Genomic DNA, 25,201 nt, shown 5'->3' with positions numbered 1-25,201 from the left:
GGACAAAGTTGTCCTTGCTCCAAGTGATCTTACAATTACTTGTAATTTTCCATATAGAACATTTTCCACGAATTTCCCTTCCCGGGAAGAGTGGACATCTGGTTATCTGGAGAGATGTATTTCAGACGGCATCGTATGTTACACTGATGGCTCCCTTCTCGGAGGTCGAGCAGGTGCTGGTGTTTATTCTCGTGAGCTAAGGCTGTATCAGTCTTACTCACTTGGTAGACACTGCACCGTTTTTCAGGCCGAAATCTTTGCTCTTATGTGCGGAGTGCAACCAGCATTTCAGCAGCACGTAATGGGCAAAGTAATATACTTCTGTTCAGATAGCCAGGCTGCTATTGAAGCACTTGCTTCGGCCAACTCCAGGTCGAAGATAGTTATCGCTTGTCGAACTCAAATCGAGGAGCTGAATTCAGCAAACTCTGTTCACCTTGTATGGGTGCCTGGCCATTCTTCCATCGCTGGAAATAAATTGTCTGATGAGTTAGCTCGCACTGGAACATAACATGACTTCATTGGCCCTGAGCCAGCTATTCCGGTATCCAAGTGTTAGGTAAAGCTTCAGATTGACACCTTGGCTGTCACTCAGCACAAACAATACTGGAACAGTTTGGAGTCATGTCGTCAAACAAAATTGTATTGTACTGAGCCATCTCTAGGGGTTGCAAAGTATCTAACAAATCTGTTAAAGCAGAATTGCAGCATGCTGGTCAAAGCATTGACTGGCCACTGCCGACTCAGCTATCACATGGCGAATATTCAGCAAGCTGATTCATTTGCCTGTGATAGCTGTGAATCCGATTATGGAACTTCGTATCATTTGATATGTAACTGTCCAGTTTTTGCGCAACTGTGTTTCCGAGTACTCGGAAAACACTTATTAAGTGAAACTGACTTCAGAAACCTGAATCTTCAGGACGTTCTGCTGTTCTTGACCCGCTGTGGTAAAGAGCTATAGGCTTCCTGTACGCTTTATGCGTTATCACAGTGCCCTTTTCAGGGCGCTGTTTGAACCCATTATGGTATGCTTATGCGTTATTACAGTGTCCTTTTCAGGACGCTATGTGAACCCATTGTGGTACGCTTTTGCGTGTATGACGATCCTATTCCCTTACCTGTCCTTTCTCCTGTCATATCTATCCCTGTCCACCATTAAAAATTGATTGAGATTTCTAGCAAGTAGGCTATGATGTCGGATCTATGACAAAAGGTCGAAGATCAAAAGGTCGAAGGTCATAAGGTCGAAAGTCGAAAGGTCGAAAGGACAAAAGGTGGAAGGGTCAAAAGGTCGAAAGGTTGAAATAAAAAAATAACTAGGACAAAAGGTCGAAAGGTCGAAATGACAAGCGGTCAAATGGTCGAAAGGTCGAAATAACAAAAAAAAACTAGGACAAAAGGTTGAAAAATCGAAGGGTCAAAAGGTCGAAAGGTCAAAATAAAAAAATAACAAGGCCAAATGTCGAGAGGAAAAAGGTTGGAAGGTCAAAGGCTCGAAGGCTGTAGTTAGTAATTAAACTGATATGCCAGGATTCGTTAGGTACGAAAAGCGGATTTCAAATTTATTCAAGTACCTGCAGTGCGATGATTTACGCCATAAATATTTTTCGCATTGCGTCACTCATAATCAATAAGAGTTTTTGGATGGAATAAAAAAAAATGGTCAAAACGAATAGAAAAATGACGTATAAAGCATAAACAATACAATGTCTAATAAGTACATTGAACTAGAGGTTATTAAAAAAATAAGACGTAACGTTGATCTTCACATCTTTTGATATTTAAGTAGATCTTTGTAGGAGATCTCTTTGGACATAATTAAAATCAAATTTAAAATAATCGCTGTGATAATATAACTAGAAAGAACGGACTATTTTCAAAAGAGGGAAAAATATTATACACAATTATATTATTAGTAAGTACGCCAAAAATTATCAAAAAGCATTACTAGACAGAACAGACTATGTTCAAAAGAAGGTAAAATTATATAGGAAAAAATAATGGTAGTCACGCCAATAGCTGTAAATATGTTACTACAAGAAAATAAATAAAAAAACGACATAAAAACATGATTTGAAAAAGTTTACTTATCTATTGTATTCGTTGCTTCATATAGTAATATCTATGCTAATTTAAAAACTCTTAAGGATTAATGCGATTCCTGTTACATGATCTGAAATGTTGCTCTCCTTGTCCTTTTTAATTTCTTTCGGGTTTCGTTTAGGTGCTGGTTTTCCCTGCAAGACGCTCATGATTTTACCTTCAGTCATTTTTTGTTCCTTCTGGAAGCTTTCTACCGTTTGGAAGAAACCGGCATCGTTTGAAACCGTCCTCCACCTGTTATGCAATCCAATCCAATTTTCGACGTCTTTCGGTATACATCGGATGAAAAAATAACACTGTGGTATACCAGCTACATTAGGATGCAAGATCTAGTCGTAATATAGTATCTAGGCAAGAAAACTTAAAGAATGACCAAACGTTTGATGCATAATAACTAAATATGTGCCAAAATTGTCAATGTCGCTTACATCACTTTGCAGAACTACGCCAGTGATGGAGATCACTTTGAAGAAAATATTGCGAGTTTTTTTTAATGCTCCCTGTGACAGTATAACTCGAAAGAACGACCAATTTTTCAAAAAAGGCAAAATATTTGAAACGAATATTTTTTTAGTAAGTAGACAAAAAAATGTCAAGAAGCACTACTAGAAAGAACAGCACTTGCGTGCGCAGCCTTTTCTTTTTTCTCACTCGTTCATTTTGTTTAACGCAAGAAAGAGCGAGATAAAAGAGGGGGCAAAGTGCCCCCTCTATTATCTGTTTCTTTCGCGTGTTTGTTTACGAGAGTGAGTGAGAAAAAAGAAAAAGCTGCGCACGCTAGAGAAGAACAGCCTATGTTTAAAAGAAGGATAAAATTCTATTTATAAAAAATTATAGTAATAATGTCAACAACTGCCAAAAAGCATTACTAGAAAGAACAGCTTAGGTTTGAAAAAGGCTGAATTACATAAAATAAATTAATAGTAGTAACGCCAATAATTGTTCAAATGAATCACAACAAACTAGTAACCTAAGTTGGATTCCCGTTCCGGTCAGGAAATATTGTCGACTTCTTAGTCATATAATATCATATAATATAAAAATTCATACAATGACAGGCAAAAAAGCCCTTCAATTAATAACTGCGAAAGTGCTAAAAGAACACTAAGTTGAAAAGATGCAGGCCTAGCTGCAGTGAGAATGTAAAGTAAGAAGGAAGAGGAAAGAAAAGATTTATGGTTATTTGGATCTTCTGTATCATCGTCATTGTTCCCCTTCATCCATTTTTCAATTCGACCTTTCGGCCTTTTGTCCTAGTTTTTTTTTTCAATTTCGACCTTTCGACCTTTCGACCTTTTGTCCTTTCGACCTTTTGTCCTAGGTATTTTTTTAATTCGACCTTTCGACCTTTTAACCCTTCGACCTTTTGACCCTTCGACCTTTTGACCGTCGACCTTTTGACCTTCGACCTTTTGTCCTACATCCATGATGTCGCGGGGCCATTACAACTGAAACTGTCAAGAGGTAAATAGTGAGAAAAGTTACACTAATAATGCATCTTCAATACATAAAGCTCAGCGCTAAAGAGATTAGAATCTCGTTATTAGTGCTTATTTTCATATCATGCATTGGGTTTGTTTTTTCGAAGCTCAGTGTAATTACCACGAAAATCAACTGCCAAGTCCATAAGCATCTCTGTACATATCCTACTGCAATCAATAGAACACATCATCGCACATCTACATATCTTACATTATCATCTACAACCAAGGCAATACACTACCCTTGCAAAACCGCAGTTGTTAATCCAACCCTTGATCCTACCTGAATCCAAACGTGCTGCTTATAGGGTATAGAACTCTTCACACCATCTCGCTCTTATGTCAAACCTTTTTTTAAGCATCCGGGTTGCTCTTTCTCAAGCTCGAAAGGCCCTTCTTGCGGCTTCACTCCAGGTCCTCATCGGCTTCTACTTTCTGTTCCACCCGAGTCCCGATAATGACATCCGATTGATGCTGCTTGTCTGATGTCTGGTACGTTCCAGAAGGTTCCAGTATTCCTTCTTCCATCCACGATCGGATTTCCTCTTGCGCGTGTTTCGGTAAATCTCGTCGCCAATGTAGAAAACACACTTTACTGTTCGGTTTACTAAATAGCAATGTCTTTATTAACCCTCTCCTGTCAGTCCTCCTGGCACAGCCTTCTATAACTAATTATGTTTCGCTATACTACACCAACTATAAAGCTTCCAATGTATCTCAGCTACCAGACTTGTAGTGTACTAGCGGGAGATGCAGTCCTTCATTAATCTGCTTTGTCGGGTTAACGTCGCTATACATTTCCGACAGTTGGGTTTTTAAATTAAGAAAAATTCAATGTTTTTTTTTTATTTTTAAACAAAAGAGCACCTTTTTCTGAGCCGCTATGATTTTTTTCAGATTTTTAGAACTTTGTTTTGGTATCTAAAATCAATTTCAAAGAGATTTTTTGAAATCACCTTTTGACAGCTGGGCACCTGCTTGACAGCTCCGCACAGTACAAAATGCGACGAGGGGTGATTCGACAAATCGCTCCCATACAAATTTCAAATTGGTTTTTCAATAGGTTCCCGGGCACCAACATCGATTTTGGATTTCGGCTCAGTTTGGCATGCAGATTCAGAATATGGAATTATCTCAACACCACTAAAGAAGCCAATTCGGACTATGAGCACATCATGGGACACCATGGTCTCGGAGAAATGAGGGAGAACGGAGAGCTGTTTGCAGAGTTTTGTGGCAACAATGACATGGTGTTTGAAAGATCGCTCTTTCCCCATCGACCAGTGCACAATTGAAATGACACGGATTTCCCGGGATGGCTGATGGCGCCACGAAAAATTAAATCGACCCCATCTGCATCTCCTAATTACTATTGTCACGCACCGTATCATCTTGGAGGAAATCAAAGAATTTCAAGAATCTCTCTACCTGGTGTTCATTTATTATGAAAAAGCTTTGGACCGTCTCAATCACGAAAGCATGTGGGGCACCCTTTTTTTACTTAATCATTTATTTGAGGCTCATGCGCCAACAGGCATAACGGAGCCGAATTCAGTTAAAATTATTTACAATTTCATGTTTTTGTCTTATAAACTATGTTAGTTTTGGGGAATCGAAAAACTCGCGGTTTGGTCGAGGTTAGGGGGAACAAAAATATTTGAGGAATGGATAGGGTGATGGGACTTTTCGTTGACACGTGACAGCTTGGTGTGGCGTATTGCTGCAGGTCAAACATAGAGTGGACAAACAACCTGTAACGATACATACGGACGATTTTCGAAGGGACAGTGGACAAGTGGAGCAACAAGACTGGGATATCAAATAAAGACACGAGGTGAACAAGTGGAACAACAAGACGGGGCACCCTTATGCGCAAGGGTGCTCTTGAGAAAATCATTGGCCTCATTAAGCCCGCAGGCAACTACAGAGTGCACAATTCATTATTTGCTTTACTATTAGCTTTACCAGGGAGATTTACAGCCTCAGGCTGGTTCATCTTCAACGGAGCGGAAATTAGCAGCATAGTAGTTTCGTATGTCCAATTGTTATTACATTTTATTTTCTCCTAAAACGCCAATTTAACAGTGCACGCTCCAAAAAGCCACATCACCACATTGAAATCCACTCGGATGGAAAATTAAATTAGAGATCCGTTGACGATCCATGATTTATGGCGGAAAGAACTAGATAATATTTATGCTCAAATTGGAATCCCTGCAGCACTGCAGGCAGAGCAGTTGGCGCCACACCATGAAGCACACCGGGGACTAGTAAGAGCTATGTAGTTATTTGCCTCCCCTGGCATAGTGAATCTCGGCACAAATGCTACCATCATCATCATCATTGCCATCATCAGACGAGTTGAGCTTCCCACAGTGGGGTAAAGCGCTGCTTTCGATTCAGATGGACACCGCGCTCGAAACGGACGAACCTGCCGGGGTTACCCAAAGCGCTAAAGGTTTTGTCCATCGTAAGTTCCCATTTGCCTCAGTGTGTGACTCCCGCGGGGATTCTCTATATCGCCTGCAAACGCCAAGCGAGTGTGCACTATTCATCATCAGCTGATATGTTTTGGGGCGGTAAGCTTTTGGGAGTGCCTAAACCACGCGCAAAACAGATCCGCAGCACAGACAATGCATTGAGAGAGACCCGTGGAAGGATTGGAGATTTCAGTTGTCTTGTGGGTCGTCCTCGTTCTCGTTTCAAAACCGGGTTGATGGGACCGGTCGGTCCGCTTAGGGTGTTGGCAGTCAGTCAGTCCCAATTCGGCTCTTCTTGGTTTGGCTTTGCCTGGGTAACGAAAATGATAGTGCAGCCAGCGAGTAACACATTTCATTCATTTTGGCCAAAGTGGATCCCACGAGATGCGGTTGAAACTAGACAGAATGCATCCCATGATTTCTGGGAAAGTGGTTCACTACAAACAAGGAAAGTGCTCTTTTGGGATGGAACTGGCTAGTTTGTAGACGAATTATTTTTATCACTTGCTGACCACGCGTTGTTGGTAAATGCATCGGGTTTCGGTGAGTTTCATACAAGGAGATGTGCTTTCATTTGAGATAGTGGTTTGATTCAAAATTGTAAATTCGGCTAAAACTCCTGTAAATGAATGAAACCCAAGCGTAGAAAAGGTTTTAGTCGGAGGGGTTAGATTTATTCTTGATATACGACGAAAGACATACAATGTTTTTTTTTCGAATGTTTACTTTGTCCAGTTTATATTACCCATTATAGTGTAATGCGTGGCGAGAGTGTGCATCTATGTAACTGTGTTCACAAAATACCTTTTTTAGGTATCAAATTTTGGTACTTCATGGGCTACAACTCGTAATGGTGAGCAGTGCCTCGAAAAGTCATGACATTTTAATATTGATACTACCAAGCGATTCATTTATTTTACCTAATATTGATAATAGCTGCGGTTCGCCGATATTCATAAAATACATATCTGTTAGAGCCACAATTTTGATTTCCATAACTCAAAAACCACACGTTCGAAGAGAATGCCCTTGTGACTTGTTTTCAATCTTCACAACCCGACAATAAATCTATATCTATACATATAAAAATGAGTTTGAAGTCCCTTTGAGGCAACAAAACTCAGGAACGGCTGAATCGATCAGGATGACTCTTGCATGGTTTGATTCGTATAAAGTAATTTCTGATAAGCTTGGGAAAATTGCTTAAAAATTGGGTATTACAGAAAAAAGATCCATTTAGGATGCTTTTAAATACTGACTGTGCAAGCATTAGAACAGAATAGAATAGAATAGAAAAAAGATCCATTTAGGTCAACCAAACTGTTCTTGAGTTTAGATCCTAAAGTCTACGGATGTAACAGTAACTTCTGTCATTATACAAAGCTACGATTTGTATTCTATTATGTCCAGTATGTCTTCTGAAAGTTCAATAGACAGTATCAGATCAGTCGGAATATCCTTGGTCATCCAAATTGTTCTTGAGTTTAGATCGTGAAGTCTACGGATGTAACAGTAGATTCATTCATTATTTTCCAATTGTAGCACAGCTAAAAACTCGCCTATTGTTGCACACTCCATGTTATTCTTATGAGGTGTGCAACACTTGGCGAATTGTTAGCCGTGCAACAATTGGAAAATTACCCTACAAAGCTACAATTTGTATTATATCATGTCCAGTAAGTCTTTTGAAAGTTCGATAGACAGTATCAGATCAGTCGGGATATCCTACATTATCCAAACTGCTCTTAAGTTTAGATCCTTAAGTCTACAGCATTTAAAGTTTCTGTTTTGGCTATATAAAGTTATGCTGTATAATCCATTATACCTACTGGAGCTCACATCATAATACAATCAGAGACTATGATATAGCTTTGGGATATTCACTGCTCTGCAATATATTACACAACATTACTAACCTTAACCCTCTAATACCCAACCCCGCCTTTAGACGGGGTATAGTTTGAGCATTTCTATAATTTTTGTTTCGTGGAAAATCAAAATTTTTATATTTTTGGCTGATATTTAGGACTGTTTTGTATATCTTAAAATAGTTTTTGGTGTATTTTAAAGCGTATTTACATTTTTTAAAAATCATTGAAAAAATGATGTTTTAGTCACCTTCTAGAACTCATTGTTTAGTTTGTATTAAATCGCTACAATTAACATGTTTTAAATTTTTCTCAAATCATTCTATCCTAGTTTTTATGTTTAAGGGAATCGAATACACTCTTAAATTATTTTCCTTAAAATTACACGGAAAATAAAATTTTCTATGAAAAAAATAAAAATAAAAATATTTCAATAATAATTATAAAATCTCAAAATGTTTTCATCTAAAAAAAAATGCGTACCCCAAATAGGCTTCCTGGAAAAATATAAAAATGTGATGATGTTCAAAAATAAAAATTAGAAAAATCAAAAACAGAAATTCACGAAATCGAGAATTAAAAAGAATCATCTTCCAAAACATGTTTAAATCGATTTTATATGACGAAAAATGATATTTAGATCAAAATCAAAAATTTGGGTATTAGAGGGTTAATGATTGTTATTTCTTATATTCAGCGTTGATAACAATTATAATAAAACTGAATCAACAATTTTTCACCCCAACACTTGGTTCGTGGCTGTAGCCCTTATCCTCTCAGTCGCGTCCCACATTTGCCTTCAAATATGTGCTCGAGATGTGACTTCGTCATATCTTCACCATAGTTGGAAGTTCTTAGTTTGGGAAGTTTAGTAACCATGAAATAAGGACTGTTCATTTTATAAAGAGGACACCTTATTTGTGCGATATCTTTTTTTATTTTTCTATAAAATCATTTTGGTTTTTTGCATAAATTTCCATAGCTATTCTACAGTGTAGGAAAAATATAACATTATTCAAATTGTCCTTAGTTATGGAACTGAAGCGGTTTTCGTTGAAACTCAATAAAACCCCATTTCTCAAAATTCTACACAACTTTCCACATACATAACTTTAAAATTTTCATGAACTTTTCAATGTGTTGGGATCTAATACTATTCTTCTAAAGGTAGAGTGTAATAGTTGGTCAGTAATAATGCACCAAGCATTATACAGCTTGATATAGTGAGTTGCCTTGTTATCAGTGAAATTGATAAAAAACATTTATTTAAGTCCAGTGATGCAATAACACTACGGAATCAGTTCAAAATTTGTCCAGTATAGAAGAGAATCGCATTCTAAATGATACCGAAGGAATATATGCTTTAAAGTACATTCTTCATCATAAATTTACTACTTAATGATGGCCATAATCAAAAATTGCATACTTTTTGCTCCATAAATGCAAGTTTTTGATTCTAGAGAAGCTTATTATTATTAATTTTCAGCAAGGTCTGACCCTATGTGATTATATACCTTATTTGGAAAAAACTACAAGTTAATTTTTATTTTCGACATCATTGTTACGTTGTATTTGCAATAGAGTACATCGTTATTTAGAAGAACCTTCATAGAACGAAGCAGTTTTATCTCCGGTAACTGCCATGAAGCACAGTAACCAAGCCAGCAATGCTATCAAGAAGCGGTTTTCTGCATTTGAAATTGCATTATTAGTACTTTCGACTAGATCCCTTGAAAACATTCAAAATTTAATATTTTTATACATTTTTGTTTAACAAATAAATTTTATTCTGAAAATCGAGTCCAATTTGTAACTTTAATATCTCAACAACCATTATTCCGATTAGGTTTATATTTTGCCAGAATATGTATCACTCAAACTGCTGCAGCATGGCAAACACTTTTTTGCAATTAAAAACGATACACCGATGTTTTACAGAATTTTTGTGTTTATCTTTAGTTTTTGGGAATTGAAAAATTGATCTCTCGAAACACTTTGCCACATTTCTAGGAAGTTCAATAATTTTAAACCAATTTATTTATGGTTATTAACTGCTAATATAATGTACTGAACAACTAACCAAGGCTGCTCAAATTTAAACTACGCGTTTTCTTTTTATAGCCTTGCAAAGTTGTCCTCTTTATAAAATGAACAGTCCTTATCTCAAAGGTATTTTGGAAGGGCTCAGAGTTTCACAGAAGTTTACGGATCTGGGAAGGGTAGACTAGATAACGTTACTTTTTATAGCACAAATAATGACTACAACAAATGCAGGTACAAAAAAATGAGTTTCATTAAAATTTGAACAAGCAAAGCTACAGAACAGTGTCAACTAGTATTTGAAGAATATAAGTAAATATGGTTCATTATGTATCATCATTCAATGTGGCAGACTAGCATTGCAAGTGTAGATCTAAAGTTATGTGTCCATGAAAGATTGGATGACCTGAATAACCAAAAAACTATCATGTAACCCTTGACCCTTGAGTGTTAGGAGGTTCATGGATCCTATATGGTTGTGCAACGTAACTATCTAAAACAAATCAATCAATGTTACAGCAACTATTTTTATCAACTAAGCTACATAACAGTAAGGATGGTCCATAATATTCCAAAAATATATATCAACGCTTATTACTCCTCGAACTACTTTGGTAAATAAATTGGATTTTTTTTAATCTGTATTTACGAGATTTTTAGCCCTAGGCTAGTTCATCTCGGGCTTTACTTCCCTTCCAAAGGAAGAACTCACATTTTACGAGTTTTTCGGGAATGGGATTCGATCCCAGGTCCTTGGCGTGATAGTCAAGTGTTCTAACCATCACACCAGGTCCGCTCCACATAAATTGGATTATGTAACACTACTTAACGAAGTGGCAAAAGTTATTACCACAAGCGAAGAATCTATGGTCTCCGGAGTAGTGTTGTTGATCTGGAATATCTCAAAACTATCTTGGAATGACTCATGAAATGCCAGGAGAATTGCAGATTACAGTTGGATGCGTAATGTTTAAGTTCATTGTGCGAATAACTAATGTTGCTGTCAAGAGCTAAACTTCAGGATAGTTTGGATGACCCTCAATGTTCATAATAATATATAGTAGACTTCAGGTTGGTCCAGTCATAGTGGTTGATTATGCAACGTTACTCAGTTAAAACTCAAAACTCAATCAAAAATATGGCTGTTGTTACGAGTGTAGATCTGAAGTTCTGAACTCCAGGGTAGTTTGGCTAACCTGTAATATCCATATAATGTCTGTAGATTTCAAGAGCTTGATGGATTCAGATTATGCAATCATATTATTTATGGAAAAATACATCAAGTTATTCTTGTAGATTTGAAGGACTTTATTATAGAACAGTTTGGACGACCCTGACTGTCCCAAATAAACAAGTAAACTTCAGATTGCTCCAGTAACCGCGGTTGATTATAATTATGCAACGTTTCTCAGAAAAACAGATATGGCTGTTGTTACGAGTGTAGATCTGAAATTCTGAACTCTAACGTAGTTTGGCAGACCTGGAATATCCATAGAGTGTATCTATATGACATTTGAGATTTCAAGAGCTGCATGGATCTCAGTAGGTTATGTAATGGGGATTTTTTTTTATTACCGAACAGGTTTGGGCCGAAGGGCCTCCGATTTCAATGAAAATTTAACCAGAGCTAGAGATCGTGGATATATGATCATATTTGGAATTCAATAAAATTATAGTGGACTATTTTCCCGAAAAACGCTAGATGAAATTTGAAAATTTTCTAAAATTTTCTAAAATACCCCAAACTTCAAAAAATCATATCTCAAAAACTGTGCATCGTAGAACAAACTTTTTTAATGAAATCAACGCCAAATCACCTCAGCAATCCGATTAAAATACATTGAGAAAAAAGTTTCTCAGAAAATTTTTTACCAAAGAGAAAAAACGTCTAAAAATGCTGATAAAAGTACCGTCTGTATCATAGATTATTTTGAACAAAATTTTTCCTAGCGCAGAAACTAATGTTCTTCCTTTCGTTCTTTGACGTCAAAATGGAATCTCTTACCGTTTTAGAGATACAGATTGCGGTCATCATAAAAGTAAACTTGCTTTCGTTTTATTTTCGCTGATTATGGTTGTCGCCATATTGAAGAATTAGCTTACGTGAATGGAAAATAGTTAATTCTGCTTAAATTAGCAATGAATTGATAGTGTGCCACCATTTTCATAACTTGCTCACATAAATAAACTCTCTCTGCTGAGTTTTCTTGTGATTCGAAATGATTTTACTAAATTCACAAATTGATTTATTTCATTCCAAGATGATAATATTCACTATTTTCGAAGCGCATCGATTTTATGATTCTGCAACCCCAATATTCACGGTAAATTCGAATGCGCATAAGTCTACCAGCACAATAACTACTAAAATATTACTTTGAAATTATCGCTTTCTACTTACGAATGATGTATCCTCCTGAACTTTACGTGCCATCGCAGAAGTTTCTCTGCATCTTGAGCTGTCATAATTTTTGTTGAAAAAAAAACAACAACAAACGAGAATGTAATATTTTTCAACTAGGTTTTAAAACGAGTTTATTGCTACTCTTAATGCGGTTTGCAAACCCTCTCCGAGAGTGGTCCACTTAGCCGGATGATGCTCTTAAAGAGGTTATCAAGAGGTTTTGATGTATGATTCAGTTTTATTGCAAGTTTTATAAAATTGGTCATGAAGATCTCTTGTAGAGCCACACAAAACTTAAAATGTTACTTGGGTAACGTGAATCGGAGTGCACTGACAGCACATATATGGTACTTAAGTGCCCTTTAAATGCAACAATTTATCGAATTTTGAAATTAATGGATTTGTAACTAGAAAGCGTTGCAAATAACAAATTTGCAACGAGCAAACGCATATTTCAACGTATTTTTTTCAATCAAAGCAATCATATGCAAACCGTTAGAGATGAGTGGATATTTATAAGATCTCTTTACACATGTAAAGCTTTGTTTTGTTTTTATAGTGTTTTTGTTGCTTAAATTTTCATTGGTATGTGGATTCTTCTATACACCATAAAGAGACCCTTTTCCACTCAATATTTAGTAAATAGCATGGGCTGTGCATAATATGTTTGTATAATGTGCTTTAGAAGAAACACTTATTTAAAACTTAACGGAACTTTAAAAGATATAGACCATAGATGAGAGGAACAAACATGTACTCTCCGTAGCGGATCTGGTGTGATGGTTAAAGCTCGTGACTGTCACGCCGAGGACCTGGGATCGAATCCCACTTCCGACATACTCACAAAATGTGAGTTCTTGGATTCAATCAGACAAACTTTTTCAACTTATGTCAAAAATGCAAAAAAATAATGTTTTCCCATACAAAATCCCATACAAATTTCAATTGCAAGGCGCAAAGTGTAGACGCAACCGATCGTGCTCAGATAATAATAATGGCAGGCAAAGAATGCCCTTCAATTGATAACTGTGGAAATGATTAAAAGAGCACTAAGTTGAAGCAAGGCAGGAAAAGTTCCTGTAACAACGTACAGCCATAAAGAAAACTGTATAGGCTCAGAAGAGGTTTAGTGTCAGCCGCTCTCGGGGGGAAGAGCAACGGTCGAAAAATTGCATGTGCCGGGGCTGAGATCTTATGAAGCGAACGTGTGACCACTGCGCAACGGGCCCCGACTTAAATTTTATTTAAGACATTATTTACAAATCGTTCTCTGAATAAAAAACATTTTTTTCCGAAATGTTTTGAAAATTCAGAAAAAAAAAATCGAAATGCCTTTTCAGAAGTCCATTTGAGCACTGGGACTAGGGGAAGAGAATAGAGATCAAAGAAAAGTCCACACTGGTCCACTGGGAGCCAAGGAATGGTTAAAAAGATGATTTTCTGATCCACATGGTACATGAACTGCCCCTAATTGGAATCCGCAAAGGAATCCGTCCTTTGCGGGCCTAAGGCCACTATTGAGTGGAGATTCCGATAATATGTAAAATAATTTGAATACCTATGCTTAAATTTACCCATTGCTATGTATGTAATTTTTTATTTTGTTTAGAGAGACTTTACCCTGAAGCTATGCATTTAATCCTACAGCCGATTATCAGAGAAGCTGGCCATCAGGCTTGGCCTCCAAGTGTTTCTAAGCTCTTCTTTACAAGGTCGATTCTACGCACTTATCAAAAGTCGAAACGTTTGCGATAATTTGGCACCACTTTCAGCTTGTGCAGTGTAGATTTGTAGCAAAACCGGTCGACACCTAAAGTGGTTGATGAGACGGGCCTGGCAGGCACCCTTTATTGAAAAGGTTTTTGGATGCATTTTTGTTATAACGCAGTGATATTTCAATCATACGACATTTTTGCTGCCCAAGTGGTCAAGCTCCCTAAATTATCTTCAAGCTCTTGCAATTCTTAGAAATATATCTAATAAACAAGATAACACTCCGGGTGTTCGTTTGAAAAATTCCTCACGTCCGGCAAATTCGATCAAATTCCAACATTGCTTTGATTACATTCCCAGAATCCTTCCCATTTATTCCCGGTTCCGAACGACCAATAGCATACATAAAACAGTTCATAAAACCCTACATGCCCACCACTATATTTCACCCGGCTTACACGATTGAAATTTATAGAACTGCATCGCGCGAACCAACCGAACGGCAAAAAATCCAATCTCATCTCTCCAATCGCTTCTCTCTGTTTTACAGGATTTCGACATGATAGAATTATTCGGTTCACCGGCTGGAAGAGCATTAACAGTGAATAATAGAACAGCTGCCGAAATGCAGCCATGTAGTAAATCGAACAACAGCACCAACAACAGTAGTAGTTCCAACATTGCCAACAGCATCTGCACCCCTCCGCCCCTCAGCCAACAGCCCCTGCTCTACCACCCACTGCAAAACTGTGGCTACAGTGGAACTTGCAGTACCATTTGCACCGGCCTGAACCAGAACCATTCGAGCCCTTCAACTGCCAGCAACAACTTTGCCGAAACCAGCGATCTAATAAGGTACAGATCCAACAACCAAAAGCCCCAGTTGCACAGCCAGCACCACCATCACCACCAAACTACAAACTACAGCAACAACAACGGTCGAACGAACTCGAAGATTGCCAAAATATGGAAGTTGTTCGACGAGGACCGAATACGCAAAGCCAACCCAGCCAGCAACAACCATAGCGGCAGCAGTACCAGCACTAGCACCGGCATTAGCGGGAGTGACATCTTCAGTCGATGTCAGAGGTATGTTCGTTCGATAGAGGTAGAGTTTTGATTTTGGTGGGCCATGCTAAAACCTCTCCGCATTAATTTTTCATCCCAAACAGCACCCGAAGGAAGTCCAGCTCGAGCCAAAGCGAGGAGAAATCCACCAAAGACCTGTACAACGAGGCGGCTCAGCTGCTTGGGATCAAGTGCACTCTCAGTGACAGCTGTCGGTGCATTGATTGTCAGGTGGGTTTCTTTGTTCTTTGCTTAGCTTGTAAGGATGTCTTCATACTGCTTTTGAGAATTATATGATCACGGAACCACCTATTAGCCTATAAATTTCTTATCCGGAATTTGCTTAAAAGAGAAAAAAAAAATACATGCACTCTTTGACATTTGCATACGAAAAAAGGCATAAGTTGGGAAAACTTCAAAACTGCGCGTAGCCCTCGCGGTTGGCCACCACTGACAGCACCCCGCTAATGCTGAATACAAGAAGCGAGTTTTTTTTTTCAATTAGTTGTACAAAATACAACAGTGTGATTATACTTCGAAACGCAGCATTTTCGGCACATGGTATTTTCAACAAAGTTTTTTGTAATAATCAGTTGCATTATTGCCAATAAATAAGTAGTCTGCAATTTATCCGCATAAGTGGCGCCACCATCTAACTTTTTTGTTTTACGTCTTAGAGACTTCGCGTTTCCGAGAAAGTTGTTTATTTTGAAAAATAAAAAGATCAAATATCTCAATAACACCAAAATATACTTCTTCAAACATTTTTGACAGTTTTTCCTAGTATTGATGTGTATTTGCTGAAAATTTCAAAATGCTATTCTTTGCGCTTTGTAAGATATTAAAAATTGAAAATTACATCATTTTTCGATTTTTATTCAATTTTTAATGTTAATATTCCTCCAACTTCTGTTTGACTCATCTGCATCAGGAAATATTTTAAATTCAGATGGTTTCTTGTAAAAACGCCAAAATAAGCACAAAAAAACTTAAAGAGGCGTAAAGAGTTGTTTATTTTGTCAAATTGATTTTGTTCCGCTAGATTATTAAGACTTTTACCATAGACTAATTTCAAGACCTCGATGTACCAAAGAAAACCATTAAATTTTATGTGTCCAGTCCGGTACCCAATAAATATTCATTACCGTGTATTTTTTTTCCGTGTAAATTGCCTTTTGTGTAAAATATATTTAGCGTGTTACAACGATCTGACAGCTCTGAAAGTAAGGGACTAAAAATAAATTACGTAAAGTAAGTACCGACTACCGAGGATTGTTCATAATCTGCGAACCTGACTGCGGAAAAAATCGCGACCATGACGCCGCTGCTTTTACCATCGGCCTTCGCTCTCAAGAGAAAAAAATGTTTCCGAAAACGTGGCGGAAAAGTAATTAAATCTAAAACATGTCGCTTCATGTTATCATGACTGCGAGTCATCATAAATATTTTTTACAATTTTCGTAAAAAGACATGGTTGCCTAAGACGTTACGACATACCTTTTCTTGTTTACCCTTATGAAAATTTATAATGCAGAGTCATAGAACCATGCCGTTTAGTCATGAATATATACCGCTGGGTCATAAAACCTTAAAACATCGGCATGCAGAAATGCAACAAAACAAACGGGTACGAGCTTTGTACTCGTTACACAAACCTATGAAGCCATTTGTTTTTTGATCTCCATTCCTATTTGTAATGTTTCGTGGTAAGGGGATGTATTCTTTAAGCACCAATTCCATATCAATCAAGTACCAATTCCATAAATAAGGCTTATGGACTCATACATTTTCGTCATGGTTTTTGACCACATGCGGCATATTATTGTGACACAGATTACCACTTTTTGTCCAAGCAAAACACATGACCACAAAACAGTCACGGCAGCGCAGATAATGGTTGCGCAGTAAGTTACAGTGACTTCTGTGCAACCCTTACATACGCTGCCCTGACTGTTTTGTAACCATGTTGGGTGCCGATTGAACCTGAATCTTAAAAACACACGAGTTTCATGAACAAGGCTTATGATTTCATAAATTTTCGTCATGATCTAGAGTACACGTGGCATGGTTTCGTGTCGCAATTTTATAACTTTGGGCACTAAATATAGAATATATAACATCGAAGTTACGACAAAATTCGTCCTGAACGGAGTATTTAAGCGTCGCCATTTTTCAGAAACCATCCACGCTGTTCGCTGATTTTCTAGAACCACTTGGGAGGATTCGAGCAGTTTTATGTGTTATGGCCTTCACATCTCACACACAGCTTCCTCCTGTCAGGGCCTTTACAGTCCCATAACTTGTGCCTTGGTTCAAGACACCAGAAGCTTCCCTACTTTAACGGACTTATTGGCGTCCGCCATAGGTAGCTGTGGCCTTTCCGTACGTGAACGGCTGTGGTGGCCATCTGCACCTCACACTACTGTAGCCGCAGTGCCATGACGAGCTCTTTTATGTCAGTGATCTTATCTAGGTCACTGTGGGAATTCGGCTAATGGTTCTCGGTGAGAATCGCCCAGCGCAGCGGCCCAACACACTGCAGTGCATCCGGCGTGGTCGAACGCTGACCGAAGAAAGAGCAAGAGTCGTGGCCTGCTATGATCTCGTCAGCAGCTGTCAAGCAAAAGGACAAGCGTTACCCCGGGTGGGAAATGTGCGTGCGTTATCCATTGTCTATTGACATGTTGAGGGGCACGACTCTAAACACACTGAGAAATGCTCATTGTCAGACACATACCACACAGTCACCTTCAGAGTCGCATCCATTGTAAGAGCCTCGACAACTTCGGCAAGGATCTCTTTCGCCACACACTTGTAGGCGGCGCCCTTTGCGCACTTTGTCATGCTTGAGCTCGAGATTTATTTTGCCTGTATGAGTACGTCTAATACTGCGTACGTCGGCTTTCAAATCCACGAGCTTGGCGTTGCTTCCTCATCGCTTTCCTCATCACCTTTCTCACACTTGGCGCCTGCCCTTATACCTTATATTTTCCTGGTATTCCAGCGCTCCTGTTCTTTCGACTTTTTGTCGTCCCCCTGACCCGCTGATTGTGGATCTAGTAGCAACCCCCCATCCCCTTCTATCTGGGACGGGCTGGTGTTTTCAGGCCCACACTTTCCAGCTCTAGTTCCAGCTAATCGGGCCGCCTGTCTGAGGTCCGACCTGCCAACATGACTACCCTTCACTTCGGGGTTAATAACCTCCTAGACTTACGATCACCCTCCTGGTTGTTCCTCATCTGACCAGCAGCATTACACCCTTCTAATGTTGCTCGTCATAAGCAATCGCGTCCGGCGTACTCTTAGGGCTACCCGCGAATGCCTCCGTTTGGTTAGACTTCGGTACCTTCCAATTCGCAGGATCTGTCGCTGCCACAGTTGCCATGAATTTATCATTGTCTTGCTTGACCCCCATCGTTGACTTCCGAAGTCTCATCAGGGTCTGATGGAGGTAATTTCCTTACTGACGCAAAGTCAGTGATGGAGTCAAGCTGTTGTGTAGCCACCTCCATTGCAGAAAACCCATCTATATTCTCATTGATAGCCATTATCAACCCCACGCCATGATCTTTGCCGACAAGCTAACCCGGTAGGAAATGGGGTTCCCTACGCTGGCAGTTCGTATGCAGTTGATCTCCTTAAATGAGACCTAGCCAACCCACTTCTTGTGGAGGGGTTAATCTCGTTACTACAGCTACTACTTGGCTTTTGATTATTATTGGTATTTAATCCTACGAGATCCCACGAGAAAAAAGTCCGCTACACCAGAGCATTATATTAACGCGGCGAGAGACAAATTCCTGTAATGGGGCAAGTGCCCCGGGCCCCCGACTAGGGGGGGGGGGGGGGGGCAAGAATCCTGAAGCACAATATATATTCTTAAAAAATCATATAAAATGCACTTCAACAGACGATTATATTTTATACATGCCCTGGAGTAAATATAATTGGGTTCTTTCGAGGGTATCCAGCTTACTTTATAATCTGAATTTTCACTTAAAAATCCAAAGTTTCATTTTTTTTGTTTTTGTTAATTTTGCATCGAAATCCAAAGTTACAAAAATATTTTTCTTTTTCGATTAAGTTAATTTTTTTTTGTTAATTTTGTAATACGTGAATTTCTATAAAACCTCTTTGAAATTCTTATTGTATCCAGTAGATAAACTTTTTTAGAACTTAAAATTACAACAAAAAAGCGTCTTAAACAAACAACTGCCTAATTCTCATCTGCATCAGATCGTTTAGGACAGATGTTGTCATGGGAAAGAAAAGATAAATAATGATTCCTGGAGATGTTCAGGAAATTCGGAGCAGTTTTAGAAACCTAGTTTTTAAAAACATATCGAAACAATATTTATATTGCCAGGGTGCAAAATGTTCAAAGCCATTGATTGAAAACAGCACGAATTTGATTATTTCGGTACTCAATATTCAAAACAAACATTTTCATCTTCGCTCTTCCTCTTCACACAGTCAGCCATTTCGTGATCAGCCGATCGAGAAACATCTTCAAAATTACCTACGTTTATGGCTACGATTCCCACCAAAAACACTCCACGACAATCAAAATCAAGATCTGCGTAAAGCACCATCAAATGTAATCGAAACGTTAATATTTTATTAGCAATTTAACACTTTGCAACTTGTTTACAAATATTCATTGACTTTCATTCAGTTGACAAACGAGTATAGAGCAGCTGACTATGAATATGCAGGCAAGTGAAAGAAAATTGCCGCCCGGTAAACTTCAGCGCGTCTGCTCAAGTATTTTGCGCATTTGTTTTTGCTACAGTTGCCCCCTCGAGTCCCAACTTTGTTTACTCGTAGAACATTTCAATCTGAAATGAACGCTAAGTTGTAAAATTGTCATAAATTTTATAAATTCAGATGAAATTTCAAATATATGTATTATCTGAATAAGATAACATTTACGCTGCAAATCAGAATGCAGCATCTTGAAATTTCAGCAAAAATATTGAAATATATGTTATTACCTCTTTTTTCATTCATTTAAATAATCTGTCGAAATTTTGGAGAATAGCGCTGGAAAAGGTATACTTTTTAAGGGTCATCAGAAGAACGCTATATTCGACCTGGAGGTTTTTATTGCTTCATCACAAAAAAATGAAAATAAATTAAAAATGTGTCATTCAAATAATAAAAGAGATGCAAACCGCAAAAATCAGCAAAAGAAACGAATAATACACAACATTGAAAGGAAAACGTTAATGTATGGTTTATATATTCAAAATCTTGGTTTTGGGGCCCACATTTTAGAATTTTCCCCGGGCCCTCCGAAGCATAAATTCGGCACTGTAATGTATATTGAGCAGATTAACCTTGTGTCTGACACACGATATGCGAACACTTTGAGAAAATAATTCCAACTTTTGGGTTGAATCGATAGTTTCTCCCATTGTAAATGAATGCGAATTCAACAATTCTACACATTGATCCCAGTTTGTCTTCCTGGGATTTCTAAATGCGATTCTAGAATAATCTCCACAGCTCCAATTGAAGATTATGTGTTCATGATCAGATAGAGAAATCTCATCTGACACGTGCCAGTTTGTGATCTTGTCAAAGATTGCAGCATTGCACAGTGTCAAATCCAAGACCTCTTGTCTGATTGCATTTAAGAAAGTAGGTTTATCACCATTATTGCGAATGTTTATATTGTTGGAAGACCAGATACCGTAAAATGGGGTGTTAAGGGACGGAAAAATTGTTCGTCCTCATTAATTCATGGGTTTTGCTTCTTAAAAGTTTCAGGAAAAGCAGTCCGATTATTGTCTTGCAGCCTGCTACCCACATAGATTACAAAATTTGACAATTTTTTGGAGAAATTGAAGATATTTGACAAAATGTGGGGATTTTTAGAAAAATATGAAAATGGGGTGTTAAGGAACTTAAGGGGATGAATGTGAAAGTTCTTGTATTTCAAAGAAACATAAAAATTGATTAATTGTAAACAAGTGACTGTAATATTTCTTGAACATCGCCGAAAAAGATTATCATAGCCCTAAAAGTGCAGGGACATTTTCACTGTCATCTACTTTTGTATATGATTTTTTTTTTCTTAAAGCCTCGAAATCTGAAAAATACCGTACCTTGTATCTGAGTGGCATCAATTTTTAACAAACACATTATTTTTTTTTAATAGTGAAAGTAGTTTTATTTGTCAATTCATTAGGAGCTATTTACAAAATTTAAAATTCTAGTTCTAAGTGGAAGTTCAAAGCATTAACATCAATTACATTGTAACACTCATTTACAAGGACGATGTATTGAAAAAATATTCTAAAAATCTTCACTCGTTTTGTTCTGTTCATACCTGTTAGAACAGGGCGCACGAGATCCTCGAACGTGAGCCGTCTCCATCCATCCATTACGCCTGTCAATCTTCGCTGAAGGACCGCCCAAGCCGGGCCGACGCGAGCGCAGTCGCAGAATTTGTGTTGAAGCGTTTCGACATGGTTGCCACAGTGCGTGCAGTTATCGTCTGCTACTCGTTGCATTGCAAACAGCAGCTTCCGGTGCTCGATCTTCCCATTCACGAGCAGGTATATTTTTGATCGTTCCGAGGAGGACAGTTGTCTACTGTGAACGTTCCGCCACACGCGTAACCAATCTGTCGCCGGATTGTTGCGTTCCACCTTTGGTGCCTCTGTTTGTTCCACAAAGAACTGATGTATTCGACCGGCGGAGGGGTTTTCTTGGACTTGGAGGGGAATTTGGGATAATTTCGAAAGGATTAACCCTCAGAGCCCCAGGACAAACTTCTTTTTTTTAATCGTCTGATACTCAGGATCTGTAAAATATAAAAATAAGCGGTTTTCACTATGATCGATGGGAAAAGTTGTACTTCATGTAAGAGTAGTTATCAAACCGGAAGTCCATGTTTCAACCTGATTTTGCACCGGAAATAAATGTTCCCTGGTGCTATGTTTGGCGATATGTTCTACAGCTGCCTTTTGGCTACTGTTTCAATAATTAGCTGTTAATTCTCGGTAGATCAATCAAGGTGGAATCTAAATCTGGTCTTTAATTTCTTAGCGAAGCGTGCTTTTACAAATTGGAATCAATTTTGTAAATTGGGACAGAAACCGATAAACGCCTAAAAGTATGCAAGATCTAGAAATAATATGTTGGCTAAAAGTATGATCCGTGTTTTAATTTTAGGTGAATTAATCACATGAGTGATACTTTTAAAAGAAGGGCTCAAATACACGAAACAAATTCTTCATAGACACCAAACTTCTAAAATCATCTTTTCAGGTGCAAAATGATTATGATCACGAAATTAACTCTTAGGGAGTCTTACCGGAAGTACACTCCTGGGACCAGGTTTAAGATGCTACTCATGCTAGAAAGCAGCCTCAGTATTGTGTTCTTGCGTTGGCCTACCATTTCAAGTTGTTAAAAATTTTAGAATTATTATAAACTACCAGATTCATAGACGACTCGTCAAAACATTGCAACAGGGAACACTTATTTCCGGTGCAAAATCAGGTTCAAACATGGACTTCCGGTTTGACAACTACTCTTACATGAAGTACAACTCTTCCCATCGATCATAGTGAAAACCACTCATTTTTATATTGTACAGATCCTGAGTATCAGACGATTAAAAATAAGAAGTTTGTCCTGGGGCTCTGAGGGTTAATTTTATATCAGGATTATCTATTGGAGTTGCAGGGCGGGGATTTGCATGGAATAGAAGGGATCTATAATAGGGAAGGGAATCGTTTTCTTGGAGATGTCTATTGATTGCCAGTGATGGGCACTTCAAGGCCGGCAAGTGCAAGTTTAATCCTCCGCGTTCTTTGCTGCGCCAACTGAATCATTGGTACGCGAGCGACGATTCCTCTCCATAAAAACGCGCCCATCGTTGCCGTGATTTTTGCCGTGTGTATACAAAAGGGTGGTAACACCGACGAGAGGTACCAGAGTTTGGAAGTGCCGAACGTATTCAGCATTATCACCTTCTGCTGCAGTGTCAAGGTGCGCAGGGATTGCAGCCACATTTGCTGCGCAAATTTCCCCACTAACGCATCCCAGTTGAGTGTTGTCATCAGTCTGATCGAGTTTGCGAAGACAACACCCAGTATTTTAACTGTGTTGGCTGTCTGCAGCCAGTGGGTGGTGATTCGGTTCCCTTCGCAAAACCCAACGTCGATGGCAATCGTCTTCCGCAGATTTAATTTCGCACCGGCGATTATCTCAAAACGGTGAAACAGCCCATTCAGTGCTTCAATTTGTGCCGCCGACGTCACGACGACGCTGATGTCATCAGCATACGCCACGAGAAGATCGTTACCGCACGCTTGTTCGAGGCGTCGCACCAGGGGGTGGTGGTACAGCACAAAGAGGTGCATGGACAACGGGTCCCCTTGCCGAACCGAGCGTTTAATTTCGAACGGACGAGATAGATGTCCGTTGATGAGTAGCCGAGAAGTTGATCGGCTGGCGATCCGAGAGCGGAGAGTGACGAGTTCTTCGTTGAAGCCGAGCGAGCACATGATTTGGAAGAGAAACGAGTGCCTGACCCGATCGAATGCGTTCTCCAAATCGAAGCTAATGAGCTTCCCGGCGCGACGTTGATGACGGAGACTGGCTATTCGATCTTTTATTGCGAGAGTTGCCTGGAAGATTACGGTCGGTGTTGGAGCATTTCTGTCCATCGCTCAGCACGTGGTGGGCTCTCATCACACTCTCCAACCGAGTTTTAAGAATACGTGAGAGCAGTTTGTAGTCACTGTTGAGCAGCGAGATGGGTGGGTACGACCGGGCTGTGTTGTCGCCTCCCTTCTTCTTCACCAGCACGATGATGCCCTCCACAAAGGAGGGGGGAAGATTGCCGCCAAGTGCTTCATTGAGTAGGAGATTCACCTCACGATGGATGACATCGAACATTCGGAGGTAAAACTCTCGTGGGATACCATCGCTGCCCGGGGATTTCCTAGGGGCACTTGCTCTTATTGCCGACAATATCTCTTCCGTGGTGATCTCGTTCGTACAGGCTTCGTTGGGTGGATCGTCGGGGGGGTATTACTCGCTCGCACGCAAAATCGTCGCCGTTGTCGTTGTTGTCGACTGCCTCGTCCGTGTAGAGGTTCGAGAAAAATCAAACAGATTTGCCTCGATTGCTTGTGGTTGGTCGACGATTTGATTTTCTCTCGTCCGTAGCTGCGTGATGTTTGCCCTTTTGCGTCGCCTTTCCCCCAGCTGGAAGATCGAAATCGGTTCTCCAGCTACATATGTTTCGTTGATGCGCATAAACATGTGCGAGAAGTTCCTTTGCAACGCCAGCATTTCGCCTTTCAGCCGGTTGATCGTAGGAAGCATTTCGGGATGCTGATAGTAGCCGTCGTACGCTAGCCGTAACTCAGCATAAAGGCGCTGATGTTGGTCGTGGAATTCCTCGAAAACGGCTCGAGATTTCCACTTAAAGAAGCTCTTTATTTTCCGCTTAACGTACGTGAGCCACCACTCCATCCACAATGTGTAGTTCCTGCGCTGGCGGGTCCAGTATTGCCATTTGTACTGGAACTCCGCAACATTCTCTTCGGTCAACAGGTGTGGCCGCAATGACCAGAAACCGCGCCCAGGCTCATGGCCGAGCTGGGGGAGGCAGAGTCGTACCGTCAACGCTTTATGGTCTGTGAAACAGCAGACGTGCGTGCGGGCCGATCGGAGATGTTACCCGCTAGCTCACCGAGGCTAGGGAAAGGAGACAATTATAGGGTCGTTTACCTTAATTACTCAACACCCACACTCTCACGGTGGTACTCACCTACAACAGGAGCTACACACGCACGTGTGTTGCGCGACACGTGCCCTTTTGTGCAACAAAGCGGAACAGCCGACAAACAGTGTCGTATCTAGGGGGGGCTCAAAAGCTAATCGGACTAGTTAATCAACCGAAACCACATTGGGCGAGGCTTGGCGACTCCTTTGCGAGTCCGAAACGAGAGGAAAAACAAATGCGGCGGAAAAGACTAATCAGGGCTCAGTGCTTCAATAATTTAGCTCTTACCA

General features: G+C 39.4%; 1 protein-coding gene across 1 annotated transcript in view; it reads left to right on the top strand.

The window, feature by feature from the left end:
- Positions 1 to 25,201, top strand: part of LOC109423852 (uncharacterized membrane protein DDB_G0293934) — a 619,352-nt gene that overhangs the window by 546,255 nt on the left and 47,896 nt on the right. The window contains exons 4-5 of the mRNA XM_062852168.1: positions 14,643 to 15,181; positions 15,265 to 15,391. Coding sequence (XP_062708152.1) covers positions 14,643 to 15,181; positions 15,265 to 15,391 — 666 coding nt within the window. The remainder of the gene's footprint in view (positions 1 to 14,642; positions 15,182 to 15,264; positions 15,392 to 25,201) is intronic.

The sequence above is a fragment of the Aedes albopictus genome, chromosome 2, assembly GCF_035046485.1.
Source record: "Aedes albopictus strain Foshan chromosome 2, AalbF5, whole genome shotgun sequence".
Taxonomy (NCBI): domain Eukaryota; kingdom Metazoa; phylum Arthropoda; class Insecta; order Diptera; family Culicidae; genus Aedes; species Aedes albopictus.
The sequence above is the reverse complement of the archived record's forward strand: the minus strand, read 5'-3'. Positions and strand labels throughout refer to the sequence as shown.